Genomic DNA, 25,805 nt, shown 5'->3' with positions numbered 1-25,805 from the left:
CCTTTCATGACACATGTTAAGACAACCCTCGTATTAACCGGCGTTGACATAACATTACTCATTGAAGGTCTGATCTGGCACTGTGCTGAGTACCTTGTACACCTGTCACTGTACCTGTTCTCTGGATAACACAGCACTTGTCTCCAGGGCAGTCCTTTCATACGTCCCAAATCCACATACAAGCCTAAATGGGGAAAGAAAGAGAAAGGAAGCTATTTCAGAGAACGTACATCTCTCTATCTAAGGAGAAATGCCTGCAGAAGGCTAGTATCATCTTTGGACTGTATTGTATTAAGTTCATTCTGATTTGTTCATTTCTGAATCCAACTTTTTCTACCCATTGCAACATCCACCCTCCCCCCCGACAGCTTATCAGCGAGAAAAAAACGTATTTCCAAGGAATCCACTCATATCAGATTCTTACAAAGGGATCTCCAATTTTGTGTGTGGTATTTTTTGTTGTTGTTGCTAGTTTGTTGTTTTAAAGGGGTCACCTTGATGTCCTCCCCCCACAAACTACTAAGAGATTATTTTTCCTTCTCCATCTGCCTCATCGAGACCTCTCTCTTAAAATTAAGGTCTATTTACTTGGACTTTTTATTCTTAGGCATTTTACCACAGAAGTTTATTGAAAGGGACTTTAACCTGGAAATTAACCATCTCATGGACCTTAAAACAAAGCATGCCAACATTAAAAAACATGAGTTGAGAAGCTATTAGATTAATAACCACTGGCAGGTAGAATAGGAAGAAATGAGAAAGAATCCGTGTTCTGACTGGAATGATTGTTACACGTGACTAGAACTAAACAAAAGGCTCACACAAAGATACCAAATCTGCCCCAACAGAATGCTAACAGTATGGGGCCTTCTATGTCTTTGCCACTGGTCCAAATCCAGCCAGATTGTGTAAGTAGGGAGGAAAATATATTCTTGAACAATGTGCAACTTTTAGCATGCATTTTGATTCAACCCCATTTGCACCCTTTTTTGTTTGCTTCTCTGCAAACATTGGTATGAGCAGTTTTTGTTTGCAGGAACGTTCGGAGAGGAACTTGTTTTGTGCAGATGTACTTGGTCTCCCAAGATTACATGTTTATGTTGGTAGTGCTCATCAGGCCAACATGTATCGTCTTCCTGAGCTTGGGAGAGCCAGGAGAGAAAGTAGCTGATTTAAAAACAAAACAAACAAACAACCATGTGCTCACCATGAGCAGCAGCAATAAGACCAATAAGACCTTCCTTCAGCAGCAGAAATATTGCTTCCCTGGAGACAATATTACAGCCCCAGAGCAAGGGGCATGCAGCATTGGACAGACACTGAGGAAAGAACAGGGCAAGACCTTCTGGACCCGTCTCCATGCATGGTACAGGCACAGAATAGTTGCCAAAGGGAGGCCCATCAGCTTCACTGCTATGCACCGTCAATCAGGATGGGCACAGGCCAGAATCACAGCTACAGTACCACAGTAGTGGTGGAGTCTTCAAAGCCCATGTTGCCTTTGAGCAGCAGGTATTTTTACATCTGAGCTACCCATACTTCTCCAGAACGTTATGGCCTGTCTTTTGGAAAAGCAGAAAAGGTTTAAAATGTCAATTCCATTGTCTGTTTATCTGCTGCTACCTAGTGTGCTCTCACTGTGAAAGCCTCACATAAAGGTAGATTTGAATTTAGTACCAGACCCTTATGGACATGCCCAGAGAGAGAACCTGTCCTGCTGAAATTACATTTTGATGGTTTAAACAGGATTGTTTTGGTGTGCTGTTTGCTCACCTCTTCTGCATTTGATACTTTATCTAAAAACCTCATTTGGGAAAAATAAAAAGAATTGAGAAGTCGTGACCTAATGGATAGTGCTCTGCCCCTGCATGCAGGAGCCAACAGGTTCAATTCTTTTCTTCTTCAGTCATCAGGGATTAGTTATGGAAGCAGTATGTCAAATATGAGGAGACCAGGGCCTTGAGGATAAGGTGTTAAAAGAAGATATGAAGGGGAGGTCCTCAGGAGATGACAATCAGAAGAGCTTCATGGAAAACAAAATAAGAATATAGTACTCGAGCCAGTGTCTGTTTATGATAGAAGTCCTGTGAAGGACAAAACAAAGGCCTGGGAACTTTCCCACCCTGTTTAACAAAATAAGTGCCATGGTATAACAAGGATCCCCGGGAACAGAGTGAAAGGGAATTTCAGGGAGTATGTTTATTCAGTTTGTGGCTTCTTTCCATTGTTAATTAAAATGTGTGGTTGTAGCCAGAGAGAAATTCAGCAGGCAATGTGACTGGCTAAGGAAGATCTGACCTGGGAGGATATTTGACTCCAACTTGATCTCAGCAAATAATGGACTCTCACTGGAAGAGCTGAAACTCTGAGAGGAAGGAAGAGACATTAGTGGGAATTTCCCCTAGATAACAGATTTTGGTTTATAAAAATCCTGTTCTGTCATGTTGTCTAAATATTATAAATAATAAATACAGAGAACAGGAGCATTTACTGAGCTGAGTTTGGAAACCATGGTCCTTCCAAGAATCTTCTCGTGTAACTTTCCTTCATGCTGAAGATAACACGTTTAGTCACAGATTCAGAGACATTAAGAAACGGAAAAGACCTAATTAGGTCATGCCATGCCCATGGCATATTTCCTAATTCTCTATCCAGGCTAGTTTTATAAGGCGCAAGTGACAGGGTCTTTAACTCTTCCTTTGGATTCCTTCCTATTCTGTGACAGCAGAATAATTACTAACCCCGCCTCTGCTGTTTTTGATAAAAGATCAGCCGAGTCTGACCAGGAGCCTTGTCTACATTTAGCTCTTTGCAAGCTACAGTACCTGCTTTTGGCTGGCCAGGAAACAGCCTGACTAACTTGACCTCCCAGGTGGAGGAAAGGTAATAAGAAATAGATAATTATACTGTAGGTAGGAAAAGAAGAAAATAACTAAGGGGAAGTAACAACAGCAATGTTGTTGTTATTTTAAGGGATCCTGGAATGCCTTCAGTCCAAACCATACAGAATAATTTAACAGTAAAAATAGGATTAAAAAAGTACTGACAGATATAGCCACATAGAATTCTCTATTTCACACATTCTTCTGATCACATTGGAGCTGCTTGTTGCTGTGACATGACAGGGGGGCATGAAACTTGAGACAGAGAATCCTACAAGACATCATCTTCAGAAAAAGAAGAATTATGAATAACTTTCGTTTTTTATTTCTTTATTGGTGAAAAACAAAACTACACAAAGTCAGCATGGAGAAAAAAAAACTTTCCTTAGCTAAGTTTTTATTAGAATCTCCACTATACATTTCTCCTTATATAATAACCTTAACCAAATATCACATTTAATAATGAGATGCTCTAGTAATTATATTGTCTTTTACAGAAATGAAAATACAATGAAAGAGCCTTAAAATGCATTAGCCCTACATTTTGTTTCCTCGGCTGGTGTGGGAGAGCTATGCTGATTCACACCAGCTGAGGATCTGGTCTGCTATCTTCATTAAGTTTAAGACAATTGTTTACCAACAACATAGGGCCAAATGTTCAGTCCTGACTGAGGCAAAATTCCCATTCTTTTCTATGTGTGGTTTGCCTGAGTAATGATTACAGTACTGATCCCCAATGGTTTTGTTTGAGTAAGGATTGCAGGGTTGGGCCCCAAATAGTTAACTTTGTAGAGCAAACTATATTTTCATATCCAGAGTGGGTATCCAGTGGGCTCACTTTAAATGTCTTTTCTGGCTTTAAAGCTTTCAGAGATATTATCTATATTTAAAATGAAGAAAACTGCTGAAACCACTACTCTCTCAGGAACTTGGAGGAATTTTTTGAATGCACCTACTGTGCTTTCAGCTCAGCAGTTCAGAGTCCTACAGTGCTTGTGGACATCTCCTATTGTTGGTCCACTGGAGCAGGAAGGAAGCGCCTGGGTTCAGTTCCTGGTGTTCTGTAAAGCCTCTATGAGAGTTTTGTTATATTCTGCAATCTGCTTACTCACGTTCTTCATTACTGGCTGGTAGTCACTCTCCTGACTTTTTGTTGCTATGACTGATTAAAAGAGTTAAGGATAGTAACTAGTAAGAAAAATACTAACCTAATTAGAGATCATAAGGGAATTAGATTACAAGAAGTCTCCTTCTAGAAAAATTGTCAAGGTTTGCAGATAACGGAAAAGCACCACTTGTATCTAAAGAACTACGCCGCTTTAACAGGTTAGCCATTGTATCACAATAAGGGCTACATAGAATCACAGAATATCAGGGTTGGAAGGGACCTAAGGAGGTCATCTAGTCCAACCCCCTGCTCAAAGAAGGACCAATCCCCAATTTTTGCCCCAGATCCCTAAATGGCCCCCTTAAGGATTGAACTCACAACCCTGGGTTTAGCAGGCTAATGCTCAAACCACTGAGCTATCCCTCCCTCCCTCGTCTATGAGGTGTGTTGGCCCATGAAAAGGAATATAAATTCTAGTGCCCACTAGTGTATTGAGCATTACGGGTAGATTACAGTGAGCAGCAGCCTCTAGGCTCTAGTGTTTCAAACAGCACTTCATTAACGCACACTAGGGAACTTTGTGTGTGCGCCAGCAGGGTCCACACAAGCCACTTAGGGTGCGTCTACACAGTGAGAAGCACCAAGTCTCAGAGGCCAGGTCAACAGACTTGGGCTCATGCTATGGTGCTAAAAACAGCTGTGTAGATATTGCAGCGCAGGTTGGAGCTCAGGCTCTGAAGCCTGTCTCCCTCCATCCTTTCAGCTCAAGCCTGAACATCTACATAGCTGTTCTGAGCACTGTTTAGACAAGTCCAAAATGTGCTGGAAAAGTTACTGAAGTATCTTTTATTCTCTATATGTATTGCTTCTGCAGGTCCATGCTGGGAGACTGTACTCACTGTCACATGGTGAATGAATCCATTTCAAAGCAGTTAACTGTTGTGGGAGGGTGGGCATGTCCCAGCATTCCAGAACCAAGGATATAAAAGCCCCTATTCTGACAACTGTTCCTTCTCTGTCTGTCAGGCCGAGCAGACAGGAAACTCAATCCCTCTTTGTTTTGGGATCTGTGCTTGGACACTTGGTATACTGTCTGACTTAGAAGCAGTTTCTAGCAGTAAGGTTATAGTTAGAGGTTTGCATGTGGTTTTTTTAATTTTGCATTTGGACGTTTCCTGATAGTTAGCTTCTTTCTTCTATGGCAGATGGTTAAAGATGTCAGGGTCCAAGATTTCTTGTCTTGACAAAATATCCCTGTGGAGGAAAGGATCCCAAACCCAATCATGTAATGACAGGAGGCTCTCCTGGATCTTAGCCTAAGAAGTCCCAGGATCTGATCAGGGAATGACCAGCCATGTTGTGCTGGGAGGCTCTTCTGGGTCTAAGCCCACCAGCAGAAGTTCTCTCACCTGTCAGTACAGGAGATCATAATGTCCTTTGCCCATGAGCAGAGCAGGCACTCCTCTATTAGTCTGGGGGTTTCTTGGTTCAACCTGATTCTACTCCTTAGGAGGACATCCTAAGAACAACAGGAAGCACAGGGGAAAACAAAAACAGGACCCATTGCCATGTGGTAGGGAACTTAATTTCACAGTAGGCATCTGCAGAGGTAATTGTCATCAGTAATAATATTTAGATCTTGTATATGAAGGAGAATTAAACTTTATTGGAAACTAATCCTTTATCGATTGTATTCAAGCACAGAAAGCAAGCACATGGTTCACTGAGGTATCATTTTACTGCATATCAGGTTTTTTAAAAAATAATTGAGTTTAATGGTAATCATAATTTTTCTCCACACAATAATTTGAATTTGATAGCAAGGACTTTTTAAAAAAATAAAACACGACAACCAATTTGTGGAATTCATTGTATAATTGTATCGAGGAGGATTTAAATAAAAGGACTAGATGCTAGTTGACTAAAGAGATCTGTTACGATAGGATAAAAAAAATTTTTTAAATGGAATATAAACATTCTTGCAATGGGGCATAAGTCAACTACAAAGGACCGGTCTACACTACAAAGTTAGGTTGGCTTAAAATTAACTATGTTGTTCAGGGCTGTGAAAAATTTCATGCCTTGTGCAATGTAATTAAGCCAGCCTAAGTGTAGACACCACTAACAGAAGAATTCTTCGTTGAGCTACCTACCACCTCTCGGAGAGGTGAATTTACTACAACAATGGAAAAACTCCTTCCATAGCTGTAGTATTAAGTGTCTACACTACAGTGCTACAGCAGCGCAGCCTCAGCTGTACCATTTTTAGTGTAGACGTGTCCTAATTGACACGGGTTAGGAAGGAATTTCTCCTGTGAGCAGGTTATTACATAATTGTGCATTACAGGCTTTCTTGTGCTTTCTTCTGAAACATCTAGCATTGTCCACCATCTGCGACAGGACACTGGACTAGACCACTGGTCTGATTGAGTACTGAAGTTTCTATGTACCTACAATATTTTGAGCTGTAATGGTATAACAATGATCTCACTGCATCCCTAATTTGTCAGTGCTACTGTTTTTAGGTTATTTTGTAAGAAGGGAGTTTACTTTAGTAACATTTTAGTCCCTGGATAATAAAATTAATATACGATTATGCACAATTCAGATCTCTGCAATAACTAGGGACAGTAGCGCAAGTTAAGGACAAAATGTCAGCTCTCATTTAGAATGGCTATGCTTTTGTTAGTTTAAAAACCTATTTAAAAACTATTTTATGGCAGTTCTTTGCAATGAATGTTCTTTGAAAGTGTCATTACCACTAGCTTTTGGGAAGTTTTCCTCAATATGTGGGGATCTAATTCTGCTCTCACATAAGCAACTCTCATTGCGTTTAACAAGCACCTAAAAGCAATATTTGGCCCTTTGTGGGTTTTGTTTGCTGTGTTTTACATACTGTAAAATGTCATGCATAGTTATGGAGCTATATACATTGAAAAAAAAATCATTGCCTTTGCTGGAAAGCTAAGTGTAAGAATGGGCTGGTGTAAGAATAATCACTGAAGAAAACCTATGGGTGAAAAGTATGCCCTAGGATAAACCCAAGAGTACAGGAGAAAGTATATGCTGTGTACAGCTGGTCTTTTAGTGATCAAATAAAAATACTGGAAGCTTGGAATACTATATGGAGTCATTTAATGCTGGAGGTTGCCTAATGAGTTGCAGGTTTCATTGTATATAAGAGTCTACCCATCCAACAAACATTTGCAAGACCCCTTATCCCCCTTCCCCACGCCACTGTAAAACTGTCCTGATTGACTTTGCTTTTGGGAGGAAAAGGTTTTAGTCAATTACTATACTATATTAATTGTCAGCATTTTTTTTAAAAAAAGGATACATTCTTTCATCACAAAGTTATTTTGCTCGTGGTGCTGCCACTTCCTTTCCAAATTTGTAAGCTGAAAACACAAAAAGAAAATGTTAAGAACAGCCACAAATGAAAACAGACACATACCCATTTATACGGAAAAAAAAACCCAAGTTGTCTTATCAATACCTCACATTCTATCAGACTGATAAGATTGTGGTTACAACACAAGAAAACTAGACGATAAATAATTGGGAAGGATTTTTTAAATATCCCATAATATATATGTTTGTAAATGTACCCCTCACATAGCTACTGCTCTGCTGTTGGCACAAAAATGAAAATACTGAATATAACTGGTATGGAACATGAAAAACTGAATGATTATTTGAGATGGTCATCTCTGAACAATCATAAAAGCGTCACAGAAAAGATGAACCCGGGAGGAAGATATGAATTCTTATCTTTTCATATCACTGAAAGATGATGTTTGCAAAATCACCACTGATACAATATATCGCAACACTGTCTTGGACCCTACAGCAGTACAGAAAAAACTTCCTTATTTCCATAGCTGAGTTTCCTGTCTGATGCCAGAAGCTGTGATAAGAGCAGAGCTGTAGTGAGAAGATTGTAAGACTGTGGGTTATATGTTGGCACTTCTTCAATACTTTCAGCATCAACAGGAAGCTAATGTGGATATTATATTATATTCCTCACAATACAATTTTATAATTTTAAATTGTTTTTCTGATGCTACTATTCAAGGTTTTTTGTTTCAAGGTATGTAGACCCTTTTAAAGGTATTTTTAAAAATAAAGGTTGAAAATCATCATTTTAAAACCAAATTTTAAAGGAAAGCCACCAATATCGATATGTTTGAGGTTGAAAATTGTGCTGAATGATTGAAAATAGATGCTGTGTTAGAGCTTTCCCTACCCTGTACCAAAATTATCTTTATAATGAAAAAAAAAATCTATCCATATACCACATCCTTTTTATCCCTAGTTCAAAGCAAACATGAATTCTGCTGTTTGTGTAAGTTATGAAAAAAGATATTTGTGATCAATTACATACCACATCCACTATGGGTGCTGCTAAATGCAATATACCTAGTAAAGGCACCTGAATTTGAAATATTGTATAATAGAGATTGAAGCAAATGATCAGCACTTTTTTATATAGCTTCTTGTACAATGAACTCCACTTAGTAAAACACTTTTAAGGCCACTGTTTTCAATCTTATCAATGGTAAAGCTCTCAAGTCATATAAAGCCTGTCTACATTTCTGTGTGATTGATATATAAAAAGGATGTACGCTGTACATCAATAGCTATGCAGACTGGCAAAATGGCTAATCAGTCATCTTGGGATCTCACTTTTCTTCAAGCTAAGTTCCTTTAGAATATGATAATTACGTTGAAGGAGAAATTCTTATTGATGGAAGAGAACATAAGCATTCTTATATATAATGCTGAAACAGAAGAGTTGCAGCTAATCAGAGTGCAGGGATGCTGTACAGTTACTGATGGCTGCACACTTTTATCCCAATTAAACAGCCGTCTGAACCCTGACTGGTTGTCAGTGGGCAAATTACATAATCAATATGGACGAGATCGGATAGCCTTACTCAACAGCACCCAGAGTAGTCCTATTAAAGTGTTTCAGTTTGAATACTGCCCCGTGCTCTGACTAGTTGGCAGACACTAGACAAGAGTTTGTAGATTTGCATAATCACTGAATAGTTATTTCTACTTTATATATTCAACTCTCTCTATTCTAATTAGTTCATATATTCAGAATTTAAATTGTTTCCCAACAATAAAGGTGACACCTCAGCTTCTTAATCCCTGAAGCTGAAGCAGAAAAATTTACATGAAAGTGAGGGGAAAAAAAAAAAAAAACAACAAAAACGCACACACACACACACACCAACCCCAAAACACAATAAGAATGTGGCTGGAAGAGAAATCAGTTCTCATCCTCTCTTTGTCTCTCCCTCTTTCTCTTAAAGCTGATCTGTTTTCCTCCTTCTTCCTATCTCTACAGTCAGTAAAGGTCTTGTTGCCAAAATGATAATTTGTATATAGTGTGTATATTGGAAGACTCCAAGTTGGTGGAGAGTTTAAAAGCCTCTTCCCTTCTGATCTACTTTTGAAACACAATGTAAATAAAAAAATGAATATGAAAGTTATTGTGGGGGAAGGAAACCTTGCTGGCCTGTAGGAAGGGGAAGGAAAAGCAAAAAAAGAAAAGTCAAGTACAGGAGTACTTGTGGCACCTTAGAGACTAACAAATTTATTTGAGCATAAGCTTTCGTCGGCTACAGCCCACTTCATCGGATGCACAGAATGGAACATATAGTAAGAAGATATATAAATGAAAACGTGAAAAAGTGGAGTAAGAGGCTAATTAATTAAGATGAGCTATTATCAGCAGGAGAAAAAACACTTTTGTAGTGATAATCAAGTTGACAAGAAGATGTGAGGATACTTAACATGGGGAAATAGATTCAATATGTGTAATGACCCAGTCACTCACAGTCTCTATTCAAACCCAAGTTAATGGTATCTAGTTTGCATATTAATTCAAGCTCAGCAGTTTCTCGTTGGAGTCTGTTTTTGAAGCTTTTCTGTTGCAAAATTGCCACCTTTAAGTCGGTTACTGAGTGGCCAGAGAGGCAGAAGTGTTCTCCTACCGGTTTTTGAATGTTATGATTCCTGACGTCAGATTTGTGTCCATTTATTCTTTTGCGCAGAGACGGTCCAGTTTGGCCAACGTACATGGCAGAGGGGCATTGCTGGCACATATCACATTGGTAGATGTGCATGTGAACGAGCCCCTGATGGTGTGGCTAATGTGATTAGGTCCTATGATGGTGTCACTTGAATAAATACGTGGACAGAATTGGCATTGGACTTTGTTGCAAGGGTAGGTTCCTGGGTTACTGTTTTTGTTGTGTGGTTGCTGGAGAGTATTTGCTTCAGGTTGGGGGGCTGTCTGTAAGCAAGGACTGGTCTGTCTCCCAAGATCTGGGGGAGCGAGGGATCATTTTTCAGGATAGGTTGTAGATCTCTGATGATGGCTGGAGAGGTTTTAGTTGGGGGCTGAAGGTGAAAGCTAGTGGCGTTCTGTTATTTTCTTTGTTGGGCCTGTCCTGTAGTAGGTGATTTCTGGGTACTCTTCTGGCTCTGTCAATCTGTTTTTTCACTTCAGCAGGTGGGTATTGTAGTTTTAAGAATGCTTGATAGAGATCTTGTAGGTGTTTGTCTCTGAGGGATTGGAGCAAATACGGTTGTATCTTAGAGCTTGGCTGTAGACAATGGATCATGTGGTGTGTCCTGGATGGAAACTGGAGGCATGTAGGTGAGAGGGCTTATAAACTGCATTTCAAAGCAAAAAAATTACCTTTTGCCAGTTCGATTTCTGTAGTTTCTCCACTTTCATTTAAAAAACAACGTTTCATAAAAAAAATTTTGAATGGTTACGCTGATTGTTTAAAAGGTTCTTCTGAATATAGTAATAACCTTATTCTATTCTCCTCAACATTTGAGCTCATTCAGCCTAGGATACAGATATTAAATGGGAATGACCCTCAAGTGATAATGTTATGCCTGTGTTCATTAGGCTTTAAGTCAGAAGGCAAAAGGCAAGTACGATAGCTACAGATACAATATTGCACTGAAATACAGATCAGAAGAATCACAGGACTTTAAATAAACTAACATGGCATGTCTCTATTTTTTAGATTCCTCTGAAAAGGCAGGTCAAACCAAATAATACAAGAACACACCCCAAAAAGAAAAAGATGGGAAAATTTAAGAAATGCAAACAATTTTAATGCACTAGCCTTTTGTGTTTATAATCCTGGGTTCAAATTTGGTTTTAATTAAAATATTTTTAATCCTAAAGTCTTCAATCGGGCAAGACTATAATCTGAGAAAGAACCATAGGATTTGACCCAATATTTGTGCCAAATAAAAATTTCTGTTTGGAATGCAGGTGGAGAGGAATCTAGATCATTATCCTGTATCTGTGTTGGCTCTACAATGCTAACAGAAGAAAAAAGTAACAAAATTGTGAGTCTGACTACAGGTGAGGAGAACACCTATTGAGTAAAAAGAGGTTAAAAAAAAGCGCAGAGTAATGTTTCTGATCATCAGCACGTTTTAAATGTTGCCAACATACAAAACATAAAAGACATGTTCTCTGCCACAAAAGCTTACACTCTAATTATGCAGCCCACACAGTACAAATACATAAATGCAAAAGATGACCAGATGACAGTCTATACTGTCCAAAGTACAGTTGTTTTATAGCATGAAGTACACGCTTCTTTCTCTTGTGATTTGTCAATGAAAGACTACACAAGAGTAGCTGGTCAGAAGAGGGATTTTACTAAAGAGAGGTATAAACTGGTGGAGTTTCAACTCAGGTACAAACACAAGCTACATACTCATTACAAAATCAAAAATTCATCCTTCCTTAAATCTATTTTTATTAACTAAAAGATACTACATAAAACTGAGCCTTTGTCTTCTCCCTAGGCTAGAACACTCCTAGGATACTTGCTCTCAGAAACAGCATGTCCCATTATGGCTGATGGGGTTCATTCTTGGTACTGCTAAACAATTACAATGTTTATCCTAGGATCCTAAAAATATTTCTTAAGTGTGATTTAGTGTTTTTGCCTTTGGAGTACAATAAATTGTTCCACAAGGTTGGTATTTTCTATAAGTTAAATAGGGGAGGATGCCCCTAACAAGAACTTTTATCTCCCCTCTCTAAATTGCTCAGTATTTTATAGGCTGGGGAAAACATATTGCCATGTTTTCCCCAGCCCAGGACTCTGCACCTGCCAGTCCAGCCCTGAGACAAACCAAGCCTGATCCTGAGCTCCTGCAGTAGCACCAGGAAGGCTGGAGAGGAAAAATGAGGACTTTGAACAAAACCAAAATGAGTATTTAACAAAGGATTTGCAAATTTTTGACATAAGACTGGTCTCAACAAGCTTGAAATCGTTGGCTTTCAATAGATTGATTGGGGGAGGGGGGTTTGTTAACATCCAGTTGAACAAACTAGAGGATTTGGGCATGGAATTCCAATATGCAGCTTTGAAAACTTACTCCAGAGTCTATGCATTCCTCTAAAAAACCCTAACTGATTCATTCAAATATAGTTTCATATATTTGAGAAACTCAAGACCTGGAATGAAACAACTGAACAGACACCTATTTTCAACTATACCTGGGAATGGGTCTCATTCTCCTCAAGTTGTGTCTTTAGTATTTCATACTCTGCATTCAGTTGTTCCATTATTTTCTTGAAGGCATCTCTACGTTTTACCAACCTTTCTTTCTCCTCGTGGAGTTTCTAGAGGAAGAAAAGCAAAATGGATCAAACTGGCCTTAAAGGCATTGCGCTTCCATTAAAACTGCCAATTCCTTTGAATCTAAGGATTTCTAATACACTCATCACCATAGTGATCTCCTACTCTCCCACAGGTATTCATTCAAATTTACTTTGGACTGGTGGTCCCAACTGTTCGACTGTTTTCAATTTAACTTTCCAGGAGCTACTTTCTTTTTCCACCCCCTAAACAAGAAGGTATTCAGAACTTGTTCTACGAATATCACAAAAACTACACCAATACTTAGCATGAGAAGTTGCATTTAATACCTGTGAACAAGATGTAGCCATTAAAATGCATACTTGGTGATGTGAAATGAGGCACAAATGTCCACAGTCTCTTTCGTATTAATTCTAGAAACGAGGTCATGACAGCATGGAATTATACTGAACAGAGCACTGGCCTGAAGCTCAGGAGACCTGGGCTCTATTCTTGATTCTGCAAATGGCCTGTTAAGTGAGTGGGGACTAGTCACTTCAACTCTCTGTGCCACAACTTCCCCATCTGTAAATTGGGGATAATGATACTAACCTCATTGGTAAAGCAATTTGAGATCTATTGATGAAAAGAGCTAAATAAGAGTTAGGTATTATTATTATTGTTATTACTATGTCAAATATAACGGTGAATTTTGTGTCATTTGCTTCAAGCCTTCAAACAAACAAATTACTTCCCAACACTGTTTTGAAAACAAAGATATAAACCAGACTCTGTCTGAACATAGCATGACAAATATCAGCCTTCGAATATTGATGGCTGAGTTCTGAACAAAAGCAATGTTGTTATTATTATTATTTGTATTGTGGTACCACCTAAGACTCTCAGTCACGACCTAGGGCTCCATTGTGCTCGGTGCTGTACAGACATGGAACAGAAAGGTGTTCTCTTCCCAAAGAACTTACAATATAAGTAATCTAGGTAATGCTACCAGATACTGCTATTATCACCTTTTTCTTCTCTTCTCCTGACGCTTTCAGAGCCGGCAAATTATTGTACATCTCCAAGTCCTTTGTCATCTGTTCAATTTTTATTTTGAGAGAAGCCTGTTCATCAACCATCTTACCCTCCAACAATTCCATTTTCTGCAGGTCCATTCGCAGTCTTTGACTATCTGGAACATAGGGAACAAATGTTATAAGCAACAGTAACTTTTCTTCATGATAGTATTAGCCAATGCACAAAGATTTAACTCTCAGTTTTCCACTACACAATGCGCCAGCCAAATCCTGCTTGCCTTATTCACATTGATACCAAGGGACTATTCATGAGAATAAAGTAATCAGGATTTGGCCCAACACACAGTGCCATTTGTCAAAAGATATTATACAATTATTACAGATACTGAAGACTAGAGAGTCTAAGTCTAAGGAAACACAGTGGTGATCTGGGATACTACAGGTAATGGTAATTCCATTCTGCTTTTGTTAATATTTACTTCCTTGTCAATTTCAGGTTTCACTGTACCAGCACATTAGTACAAAATGTTGGTTGCAAACAATACAGGTGCCTGTTTATTTTTAAACTGTTTCCATTCAATTTTTTAAATCATATAAATATTTGTTTTCATTTTTGAAAGTGTCTTGTTTTTAGAATACTAAATTTAGGGTCAAATTGGCCCTGGACACTGGCTTTATAAATGAGGAACCATTCCAAAGCCTTAGAATAATAAAAATTGGTATATGTCACGGCTGAAAAGATCATAATGCACTGGAATACGGTGTTCAATTCTGATCATCACACCTCAAAAAGGATAAAACAGAATTAGAGGGGATTCAAATATAGGTGAGCAGAAGGATCAGAGCCATGGAAAAAAGTCTCAAATGAAGAGAGATGTAAGGGACTGTTTACTTTAGAGAGGAGATGAATAAGAGGGGACATGACAATGGTATACAAAATAATGAATGGTGTAGAGAAGGTAGATTGGGAACTTGCTTAATCACATACTTAGCACTAAACGCTATAAATGATTATTAAAAACAACCTTTAAAACATGAACTGCTTACAATCATTAGATGAAAATATCTGTAGAAGTAGTTTTGCATTTTCTTAAAATGGAAATGCGTATGTAAGATTTTTGCTTTTAATTAAAAATAAAACAGATACAGGACCAACTAAAATTCATTTTTGGTGGATAAAAGTAATCAAAAAACCGTAAAAACGTTGGAAAAAGATTCCTGTAATGCAATATCAGTATGCTGATAATGCCGGAGTAGACAGCTAAGGAGTATTCCTATCCAAGCACACTTTCTAGAGAAAAAGGAAGAAACTGTTTGGAGAAGGTAAAGTTTATGCACTCACTCTCTCTCTCCACATACATACATATATATATATTTTCACACACACACACAAATAAATACTAAAAACTTCTCTATGGGAAAAGACAGGAAGAGGATGCAGCCCAGTTCCTTCTGATATGCCATTAAGTTGCAGAGTTTAGCAGGCAGTGTACACACAGTAGCAAAGTCTGAGACCAAAACTGCTTTGACCCAGGAAAATGTTTCTGAAAAACTATGCCATCAGCACATTTGTTTACTCTCTGTAGTTTCCTTTTTTGTTTTTTGAAAAAGGACTCTGCTGATGGCCTTTTATATCTTTGAGGAGGCAAGAAAATCTGGAAATCCACATTTTAATCCCAATGGAAGAATTTTGCAGACGACTGTACTATAATTCAAGGTTTGGGAAGCACTCCAACTGGGGGGGAACTGTACAATCATTATACTTTAAGAGAGTCCCGATTATGTTTATTATGGAACTTTTATTGTGGTTCCCAGTTCTAAGAATTTTCTTTATAAATAAATAGTTTAAATTATTTGATTAAATTGTAGACTGTAAACTTTTACAAGAAAGAAACTTTGTTTTCATACAATGTCTCTACAACATCTAGCACCTTTATGGTGTTACTGTAATGTAAAATAAAAACAATAAATATGTTTAGTTAAAATGCTTATAAGAAGAATATATTTCATATCTTGCCCATATAGTGCAAGGGCTAATTTTTCAAAATAGACACCTACGTTGTGACTGCAAAATACGTATTTGCAAATAAATTTGTTACAAAATAGAGGCACACGGAAAACAGGCAATTAACTTCATATTTTGTGCACAGCAATTACTTCTTTGCAGATACAGTACATATTTTGCAGTCACAACACAAGCCTATTTTGAAAATTGGTACCAAGTACAGGCTGTAGTAGTCACCAAACAAAATGATTTATGATTATTGCAGCTTCCTTTCAGTAATAAAACAAGGAAAACCCTGCTCAATCAGTAATGATATTGGCAAAGGTTTAGATTATGACAACAGCACCACCACCATAAAACAGCACAAATAAAGAATTAAACAGAGATCTCTATCACTAAACCACAAGAAAAAAAAAATCACCTCTGCTTTTAGAAAATATAGGCCTGATTCCTGCAAACTTTTACTCTCATGTCTAATGTTAATATAGTCTTAACTTCATGCATATGAGTAGTCCCATTGAAGTCAACAGGAACATTTTTGTGTTTTAAGTAAACAATGTGCATGCTTGCAGAATCAGGTCCTGAGAATTTGATCGTGACAATTTACAAGGCAAGGTTGGGCCATCTACATTACAGCTGCCAGGAATCCTCTTTGGGATATGTCTACACAGCAACTAGATACTTGCGGCTAGCCGAGTCAGCCTGAGCCCCGCAAGTCCGTGGGGCTGTTTCATTGCTGTGTAGACTTTTGTGCTTGGGCTGCAGCCAGGCTCTAGGACCCTGGCAGGTTCCAGCCCAAGCCTGAAGTCTACACAGCAATGAAACATCCCCTCGAGCCTGAGTCGGCTAGCACAGGCCAGCTGCAGGTTTTTCTTCGCTGCATAAACATATCCTTAGAAAAGCACTAACAAAACATAGGTATAAGTGACATTATGGGGTCCATTTTCAAACTGATACATGGTTATTTCACTGCATGGCTCTCTACTACTTTCTATTAAATGTTATTTTAAAGTTTATGAAGAGCCTAGAGTTTGAGTCAGTTGCTAATAAATCAAAATAAATAAAGCAAACTCCTACAAATGCAATGGGAATTGCTATACACAATATTAAAATGTACTTTTAATATGTCCTAAACCAAGTAAGCAAGAAAATCAGTTATTGTTACTAGTCAGAGAAATAGTCGTCTTATGATGAATTATAAACAATTTGTGTTAGCACTAAGAAGAGCTATATAAAGGCACCAAAAGAAGATACATCCCTCAGTATTTGCACTGCCTCACACCCTAGCTACAGTGTTTTAGCATACATGGTATGCAAGATCACCAACCCTATACTCGTGTATTCTATGACTCTCATGTTCTTTTATTTTTAAAAAAGGAAGGAATATACATACATATGCCTCACCTGTACTCAAATTTTTAGCAGTGCTCTGTGACTTTTGCATTTCATTTGATTTGAAAGTGAGGTCTTCCTGCATGATCTTCAACTCTTGATTGGTAACAGAGGAGATTTGTTTCATGCAATTGACATTCTGTTCATTTACAGAAATAAGGACAGTAAATTAGAACACTGGATATCTTTGCAGCTATGAGTGTTCACCGGACAGCAAGAAAAAAGCTCTGCTAATACATCACTTATGACTTAACTCTTTTACAACACTCTTGGACAAAATATTTTTAAATAGTTTGAGACCATTTAAATATAATGATTTTCTATTTCAGGTCTGCCAACCTGAACTATGTCCCTTTTATAACTGATGTACTGATTGAGGATGAAGTATGGATGTTTAAATGACATTGCCTTAGATACTTCACTTGTGGTAGAGTCATTGTACTATAAAGTAAATCCCTACTTTATTTGTGATATTGCAGAAATTGTGAATCATACAATACTAGGCTTCTCCCACAATTTTGATTTTAATTAGCTTACTTTGTGTAGTCCACAGTTTAACATACATTCTGAGTATGCAATAAGTACCACATTAACATTCAATGCCTGTAAAATGTAAAAAGGCTAAAATGACTTGACTCCGTTTCGACAGCAGTTGTGTTAAGACTTTTAGTCTTCTGAATTTTATATTGTACCGGCCAATTTTTTTTTTTTAAGGAATGTAATATAGTTGCAGCAAAATGTCTGGTTATCAAAAACATTAGCAGGCATAACATAATATTGTTCCAGCAAATTCTTCTTAAACAAATAGCTTTACTCTGGCTTTTCCAAATTATGGCTATTAATAAAGGTCAATTATTACTTTTCCACTATTTTCCAGCCACAATTATTTGAAGATCATCCCGTGATTCAAGTAGGGTCTTAACTACAAGGAAAATTGCATTCCCCTGTGTCATGGGATTTGCAGCACATCAACTCTTAAGCAACCTTTCTAGTAAAATAATTTGAAGTTATGGGGCACCATATTGAAGAACAGTATCAAGGAGCTGTTAAAATGCTATTTATTCAAAATAATACTTGGCTAAAAGATGCCTATGACAATCCTCTACAAATAGTTCAAGGGAATCAAAATCAAAGAAATGAAGAGTTGTTTTGGTAAGACTTGGCAAAAAAAAAAAATACTGATAATGGGGAAATTCTAGCTGGACACCAGGAGCATATATCATTTAGAAACTATGCTGAGGGGAACTCTAGAAATACTTTTAATCGGTTAGGTAGAAGAAATTTCCTAAAAACAACATAGATTATTTTCCATATTCTGATTTAAGGGAGATGACTGAATCCTCCCCTTCATTTATAACATTCAGACTTGGTCTAGATAAACTAGCAAACAATGACATTTCTTAGTTTTAGTATTCTTGTATGTTTCATACTGATGGATTATAGTAACGCCTTTTCATTTGGTCACAAATATCATCTGATTTTATTAATTATAAAAGTTCCTCAAAACAGTGACAGAGAATACAACAGTAATTAAATAAATTCTACTTTGTTACAATAACACATGGTATCAGTTTACTGTTTGGAAGATAATTACACCAATAACTGGGCTGAATAGTATTTAATCACCACTGTTCTATTTAATTTGCTCAGTGACTTTTATGAGACTATGACTGCCTAATTTATCAGAGACAGAGAAAGGCACTTACCCTACTTGAGTGCTCTAACAGTACAACAATGTTGGCCTCTATCTGTGCCTTCCGTTCCAGTTCCTGCGTCTTCATCTCTTCAAAAGTCTCAAGAAAGTCTACGGATTAAAAACAACAAGATAAGGGAGGCTGCTGCTGTTTACATAAACATTCTGGGTTCTCCATTATAACTGTACTTACTCTGAATTCAACAGCAAATATAGAAATACCTCACTGTGGTTTTACAAAATTGTATAACACCTAAGATTTAAATATACTTCAATTTAAATAAAATACTCTATCAAGTAATTTCATGCTTACTAAATGCTGGGGTCTGAGAAGTTTTGTGGTTTTATTTTTTTAATCTGTATTTTACTATTTACCATTTTGTTAAAATTTTAAATATGGGAACAAGTGAGAAATAATCACATTTTTAAAATAAAATCAAGTACAGCTTGCTTATTTAAGACATTTATTTGCTGAGTTAAGTGGAAGAGATATTTTCTCTCCACAATTTTAGAAAGAGAGTTGAAACTTCTAAAACATTGAGTTGGCTCAACAACAGAGGGAATGGAAAAATGGGAATTATGAAATAAACTTACCTTTAGAAAGAAACATTTTAAATGTGTTCCTAGAGATCATTACAACAGAAAGATGTATACAGTAAACCTTTTCCGTACTAATTCTATAAAGGAACAAAATCTGAGGCATCAGTGGATGTCCATATATATCTGATATAAATATTTTGACTCAAGTTTTGGATTTAGCAGAGAATTATTACCCCAAACCTAATAGAGATTCACAAGACGACCACTTTTTCAACCTAACAGAAAGTGCTTTCTCCTAAAAGTTAAAAAAATCTAACATGCTATATACTACTCTCCCTCTTCTCATTCTAAATGCTCCTTAAACAAATTTTTCTTTTGGCAAAGTCTATATATACCCATCTCACCAACACTGCCTTCTTTCATGCAAACTGGTTTTCTACATGGCACGTGTCTAAATCTGTTGGTAAGCTCTTGGAAGTTCCTGGTTTGGGCTTTATAAAGAGCCATATATATTTATAATGTATCCTATTGTTAGAATGTTTATAGAGCCTTTTAAAATAAATTTTTGCCCTAAATGTTTTGCACCCTGACTTCACCTCTGCTGAGGCTTCTATGTCACAAGACCTCATTGGTAAGTCAGAAAGCTTTAGTAGTACGTATCTTAGATAAATAAGTCAAAATGTCCTGAAGGTGTAGTTTCTGATTCTCAGAGTAAACTCAAAGTTTGGCTCGTATTCAGAACACTGGGTGGGCACTCCATGGCATTATTTAACTTTCATTTTAGCACATTTTTAAAAATTCATTTTATTTTAGCTTTTATCTTGTAAAAAACGTGTTCCTGAAATCTTTAACGCCAGATGATGAGCCAGGAAAGGTGCTCCAATCATCTGTAAATTTGCAGTATCAGTTACCTTGTGCTGAGGCATCTCTGAATCAGGTAACAGGGTCTTAAGACAAGTGGTCAGCAGGTCAGCAGTTTTGGGGTTCGAATAAATTGTTACAATCCAAAAAGGCTTTGACAATCCAAAGAGCCTTGTGCTTTGGCAGTTCAGGAGTCTAATCTATATTAAACAACTTACTGTCCATGCTTTCCTCTCTCTTCTTCAGCTCCTTGTATTTCAGATTTTTCTCCCCTACAAGAGACGTAATATTGATTTACCTCCAAAACATCAACTGCTCCGAACTCTACATTATGTTCTTTATACGTCTTTTTTTATTAACTCAATCCTGTAGCCCTTAGGTAGATTAACTTTAACTATCTAAAACGTGAATTCTGCATACTTAAGCACAAAAGGATTGGACTGTATGTTATTTACATGTCTCACTATAATCATTGTCAATCAACAGCAAATTATACACATTTTCAAAAAAGGGAATCAGTGTAACAATATGTCGTCGTGTAATCTTCAGGGTTTTTTTTTTTGTTTTTTTTTTTAACTATACGTAGTGGGATAGAGGTCAAATGCCTCAGAATTTGACAGTGCCCCAAATATTTTTTTAAAGTTGTATTAGTTGGCAGATTTTTTTTTAAATTAAGGGCCAATACATTTTAGATTATTAGTCTGTTTCACTTTTTAGTGTTGGAAAAATCACATTTGTGCATTTAGGCCATGTCGTTGACTGGTAAACTAAGTCATTCTGCAAGTCTTTTTAAGATTTGGGAAGTGATGCCAGTTTCTCTGGCTTTCAGCAAGCAAGATTACTTTGTGATGTGCTTTCTGGATATTAATAAGGTAGCAATCTTCAATAAAATAAGATAAAACAAAAAAACACGCACCATCTATATTGTCATGCATTAGGATGGTCTTAAATAACTAACTCATGGTTCTGCTTCATCCCTAATTTGGGTTTCAGCTGCATTAGTCACAGGCACGAATATGAATATCCAGTAGAAAGCATAATATAAACATTTAGCTTTTTACAGCATAACAATTTACGGGTGGTGGTGGGGAAAGCTATGTTAAGACAAGATTAAGCTGAGAATTTGAATACATAAGTGAGGAAATGTTCCCTTCCTGACAAATTTGTGTACATAAACAAACTTTATTTTTTAAAAATATTTTAAACATGCTCTAGACTATATAAATGTTTATTCAGAGGGTCAAATTGTAATTTTCACCATTAACCTGTGCAGGGGAGCAAGAAAGCATTGCTTGCATTCACTACGCATGTCGCAAGTAGCCACACAGGGGGGAAAAGTAGCTTTTATGGAGCTGACTTCTCTTGCTCAAGTAGGCTCGGTAAACAAGCAAGTAATGCGGAGCTTTGGCTCCACACGCAATGTGCCAGTCACAATAGCTGTGCAGGCAATAATTCAAATAAACAAACAAACAACAACAACAACAGCAGAGTTTAGGGCTGGTGCAGATTACTCTCCCTGCTGGAGGAAGGGGAAATTGGAGATCAGATTGTGACGCTGAATCATAATCTAGTTACCAGTCAAAAAGAACAGGAGGACTTGTGGCACCTTAGAGACTAACAAATTTATTTGAGCATAAGCTTTCGTGGGCTACAGCCCACTTCATCGGATGCATGCAGTGGAAAATACAGTAGGATGATTTTATATACACAGAGAACATGAAACAACGGGTGTTATAATACACACTATAATGAGAGTGATCAGTTAAGGTGAGCTATCACCAGCAGGAGAGAAAAAAAAAAAACCAGCCAACCAACCCCCTTTGTAGTGATAATTAAGATGGGCAGTTGACAAGAATGTGTGAGGAACAGTAGGGGGGAAAAATAAACATGGGGAAATAGTTTTACTTTGTGTAATGACACATCCACTCCCAGTCTTTATTCAAGCCTAATTTAATGGTGTCTAGTTTGCAAGTTAATTCCAATTCAGCAGTCTCTCGTTGGAGTCTGTTTTTGAAGGTTTTTTGTTGTAATATTGCAACTTTTAGGTCTGTAATCGAGTGACCAGAGAGATTTAAGTGTTCTCCGACTGGTTTTTGAATGTTATAATTCTTGACGTCTGATTTGTGTCCATTTATTCTTTTGCGTAGAGACGGTCCAGTTTGGCCAATGTACATGGCAGAGGGGCATTGTGGCACATATCACATTGGTAGATGTGCATGTGAATGAGCCTCTGATAGTGTGGCTGATGTAATTAGGCCTTATGATGGTGTCTCCTGAATAGATCTGTGGGCACAGTTGGCAAGGGGCTTTGTTGCAAGGATAGGTTCCTGGGTCAGTGGTTCTGTTGTGTGGTTGCTGGTGAGTATTTACTTCAGGTTGGGGGGCTGTCTGTAAGCAAGGACTGGCCTGTCTTAAGTGATGGGTCATCCTTCAGGATAGGTTGTAGATCCTTGATGATGCGCTGGAGAGGTTTTAGTTGGGGGCTGAAGATGACTGCGAGTGGCGTTCTGTTACTTTCTTTGTTGGGCCTGTCCTGTAGTAGGTAACTTCTGGGTACTCTTCTGGCTCTGTCAATCTGTTTCTTCCCTTCAGCAGGTGGGTATTGTAGTTGTAAGAACGCTTGATAGAGTTCTTGCAGGTGTTTGTCCCTGTCTGAGGGGTTGGAGCAAATGCGGTTGTATCGTAGAGCTTGGCTATAGACAATGGATCATGTGGTGTGGTCTGGGTGAAAGCTGGAGGTATGTAGGTAAGCATAGCGGTCAGTAGGTTTCCGGTATAGGGTGGTGTTTATGTGACCATCACTTATTAGCACTGTAGTGTCCAGGAAGTGGATCTCTTGTGTGATCTCTGGTCCAGGCTGAGGTTGATGGTGGGATGGAAATTGTTGAAATCATGGTGGAATTCCTCAAGGGCTTCTTTTCCATGGGTCCAGATGATGAAGATGTCATCAATGTAGCGCAAGTAGAGTAGGGGCATTAGGGGACGAGAGCTGAGGAAGCATTGTTCTATGTCAGCCATAAAAATGTTGGCATACTGTGGGGCCATGCGGGTACCCATAGCAGTGCTGCTGATTTGAAGGTATACATTGTCCCCAAATGTGAAATAGTTGTGGATGAGGACAAAGTTAAAAAGTTCAGCCACCAGGTGAACAATGTTTTTTTTTTGCGGATACAGACTAACACGGCTGCTACTCTGAAACTAGTTACCAGTCTGTTCTTAAAGTAGTCCAGCTATGCGCTTCCCTTCATTCAGGGCTTGTGGCAAGCCATAATTTAGTCCAAAGTGAACAGGGTTTAGGTATCACAATTCACTTCAGCATGGGAACCAAATGTAAAGAAAATTTGTTTAAAATAATGCTAAGATAAGACCGTTAGAATGTTTTTAACAGCAACAGTATCAGTACATATACCATGATGCCCTTAACTCAAGCCACCTTTGTACTAAATACTGGGTTACAAGAAGTCTTCAATTAAGGAGTCTTAGAACAGGGACAGACTCTTACTATATATATGCTGCAAAATTTCAAGAAGATGGCACAAGTTCATCATGTTGTGGCAGCCTTAACTTAATAAGTGCCTGGTTTGAAATTCAGTCTTATCACTAATTTCAGCATATGCCCGAGCATTTAAAACGCACAGAAGGAAAGGAAAGGAAAAGCTGGATATAGATTTAACTGAGCAAGCACATTTTCCCCCAGATCTTTTACATCTACATCCTCTCTGCTTTCCTTTTTATCTAGTGCATATAAACAATAAGCATAACCAGTGGCCTCTGAGGGACAGTGATTTTGCTTGAGTTTCCTTGCAGCTGTGGCCTTGTTTCTTGCTGACTCTCCCTTTCATGATACAGGGTAAATTAGCAGCATGAAGTCCATTCCACTTGCAAGAAGACTGTGCATCACTCTACATGGTTAGCACGTTAAGGCTCACTGTAAGCAATCTAAGAGAGTTTAAAGAATTATAGCACTAGTTCTAAAATGTCCATAGTGTATAAATAAGTTTAGCTCAAAAGTCTGAATTATTTTACCAACAACATACTTTAAATATTCCGTACATTTAATACATTCCATACATCTGATTTATTAGGCATTTGTGTCTGGTTATTTAAATGTCATTGCCAACTTACAAGTCACATATTGTAAGTGGACTTTTTTTTTTAACCTATATTATTTTAGATTATTAGAAGTTAAAATTTTAAAAATCCTAATTACTTGCTTCTCTGCTTGGACAATAAAAATCAATGAAGTCAGTTTTAGTTTTGTTTACAACAGTCACTGTTACTTTTATGTTTTTAGTAGTGAAATATTTGGATTTCAAATGCTATAAAGGAATTTTTAGTTGTATGAAATCAATAGTTTTCATTTGACCTTTTCATTTTATTTTTTTGAAACGTTACTATTGAACTGAGGCTTTATAAAAAGCTTATTTATATAAAATTTAAATTTGGGGCCAAATATAAGTTAATGTCGTTCCAGTGCAATAACAGAAGTACATTGGAAAAAAATACATCCTAACCTTTAATAATATTATTGGCTCTACATTCTTCCTATTGCATTTGAATCAGTTTACGAAGTGCTCTAATTCACTACTGAGCAATTCTTCCATAAACTTCACCCACCTCTGGACAGCACTGCTTTACATTTCAAATTCATTGTAGGTCCTACTAAATGCCTCTAATAAGAGGCTTTTATAAGAAGCACCTTGGCTGTCAACATTCACACAAGAAATGGGCAGGAGAAGCCAGATGCAGTCCAGAGAATGACTATTTCACCTACTGTTTTGGAAATTTCTTTTTGTGCTATCCAGCTGCTGTTCATGTTAACATTAAAAATTTGGCCCTGATTCACCAAAGAATTTAAGCATGTGTGTAAGTTCATGCTTATTCAGCAAAGCACATATGCATGTGCTTAACTTCAAGTGCTATAAGCCTTTAGTCTACCTTGTAAAAGTGTGGGTGACAAAAGATTCTAATGAGTATAACTTACGGACAAGGAGGAGGTTAAGCACAGATTATGAGGACAAGTTATGTAATCACTACTTTCACGGTCAAAAATACAATAGTCATGCAGTGATGTTTTAAACAGAAAAAAAGCTGATGAGGGAAAAAATACAGAAAATAAATTTTATGGGGCAGATTCTCAGCTGGCGTAAACTGTTGTATCTCCATGGAGCTATGGCAATTTAGACCAGGTGGGCTCTGTCCCCATAGTGCACGAACAAGGTCAGTGCCCAATACATTCCTGATTCAATCTAGACTGTAGGAAACATTACTGGCTATCAGATAATTATACAAGGTAGTCTCATTCAGCATGTAATACTTATCTTCTACTGATCAGTCCAGATATTAGAGTACCAGCAGTTCTACTAAATGTACTTCATACACTTCTTTTAAATAAAGGCCTTTAGAAAACAAATGACGGCAGCAGAGCAAGTGCAATGGAGGACTAGCAACAAAGGACTGGTTGCTATGCAGTTGTTGCTAAACTATAAAACTAAGAAGCAATTCACTTCTTACCTTCTACACTCATCCAAGGATACAAAGATAACAGTGTTGGAAACCAAATGAAAAGAAAAATAAAAGCAAAATAGTAAAGCTCTTACTGCTATCTGGAAAAGGGAAATAATAAAAAAAAATGTTTTCAATAAGAAGCT

General features: G+C 37.5%; 2 protein-coding genes across 6 annotated transcripts in view; both read right to left on the bottom strand.

Moving 5' to 3' along the window:
- TEK (TEK receptor tyrosine kinase) overlaps positions 1-169 on the bottom strand; it is an 89,424-nt gene extending 89,255 nt beyond the window's left edge. The window contains exon 1 of the mRNA XM_048849446.2: positions 115-169. The gene's annotated coding sequence lies outside the window, so the exon portion shown is untranslated. The remainder of the gene's footprint in view (positions 1-114) is intronic.
- The window catches only part of IFT74 (intraflagellar transport 74), a 69,036-nt gene that overhangs the window by 1,268 nt on the left and 41,963 nt on the right, over positions 1-25,805 (bottom strand). For 4 of the 5 annotated variants that reach the window (XM_048849450.2, XM_048849451.2, XM_048849452.2 and 1 more), the window contains 7 exons: positions 20,373-20,426; positions 18,767-18,864; positions 17,073-17,199; positions 13,655-13,818; positions 12,545-12,670; positions 7,328-7,388; positions 3,196-4,044 (listed from right to left, as the gene is read on the bottom strand). In XM_048849450.2, coding sequence (XP_048705407.1) covers positions 3,929-4,044; positions 7,328-7,388; positions 12,545-12,670; positions 13,655-13,818; positions 17,073-17,199; positions 18,767-18,864; positions 20,373-20,426 — 746 coding nt within the window. In that variant the 3' untranslated portion in view covers positions 3,196-3,928. Of the gene's footprint in view, positions 1-114; positions 185-3,195; positions 4,045-7,327; positions 7,389-12,544; positions 12,671-13,654; positions 13,819-17,072; positions 17,200-18,766; positions 18,865-20,372; positions 20,427-25,805 lie in introns of those variants that run through there. The other variant, XR_007356587.2, reaches the window with a different exon arrangement.

Source organism: Caretta caretta, chromosome 5 (assembly GCF_965140235.1).
Source record: "Caretta caretta isolate rCarCar2 chromosome 5, rCarCar1.hap1, whole genome shotgun sequence".
Taxonomy (NCBI): Eukaryota; Metazoa; Chordata; order Testudines; family Cheloniidae; genus Caretta; species Caretta caretta.
This window is presented reverse-complemented; position numbering and strand designations above follow the sequence as displayed.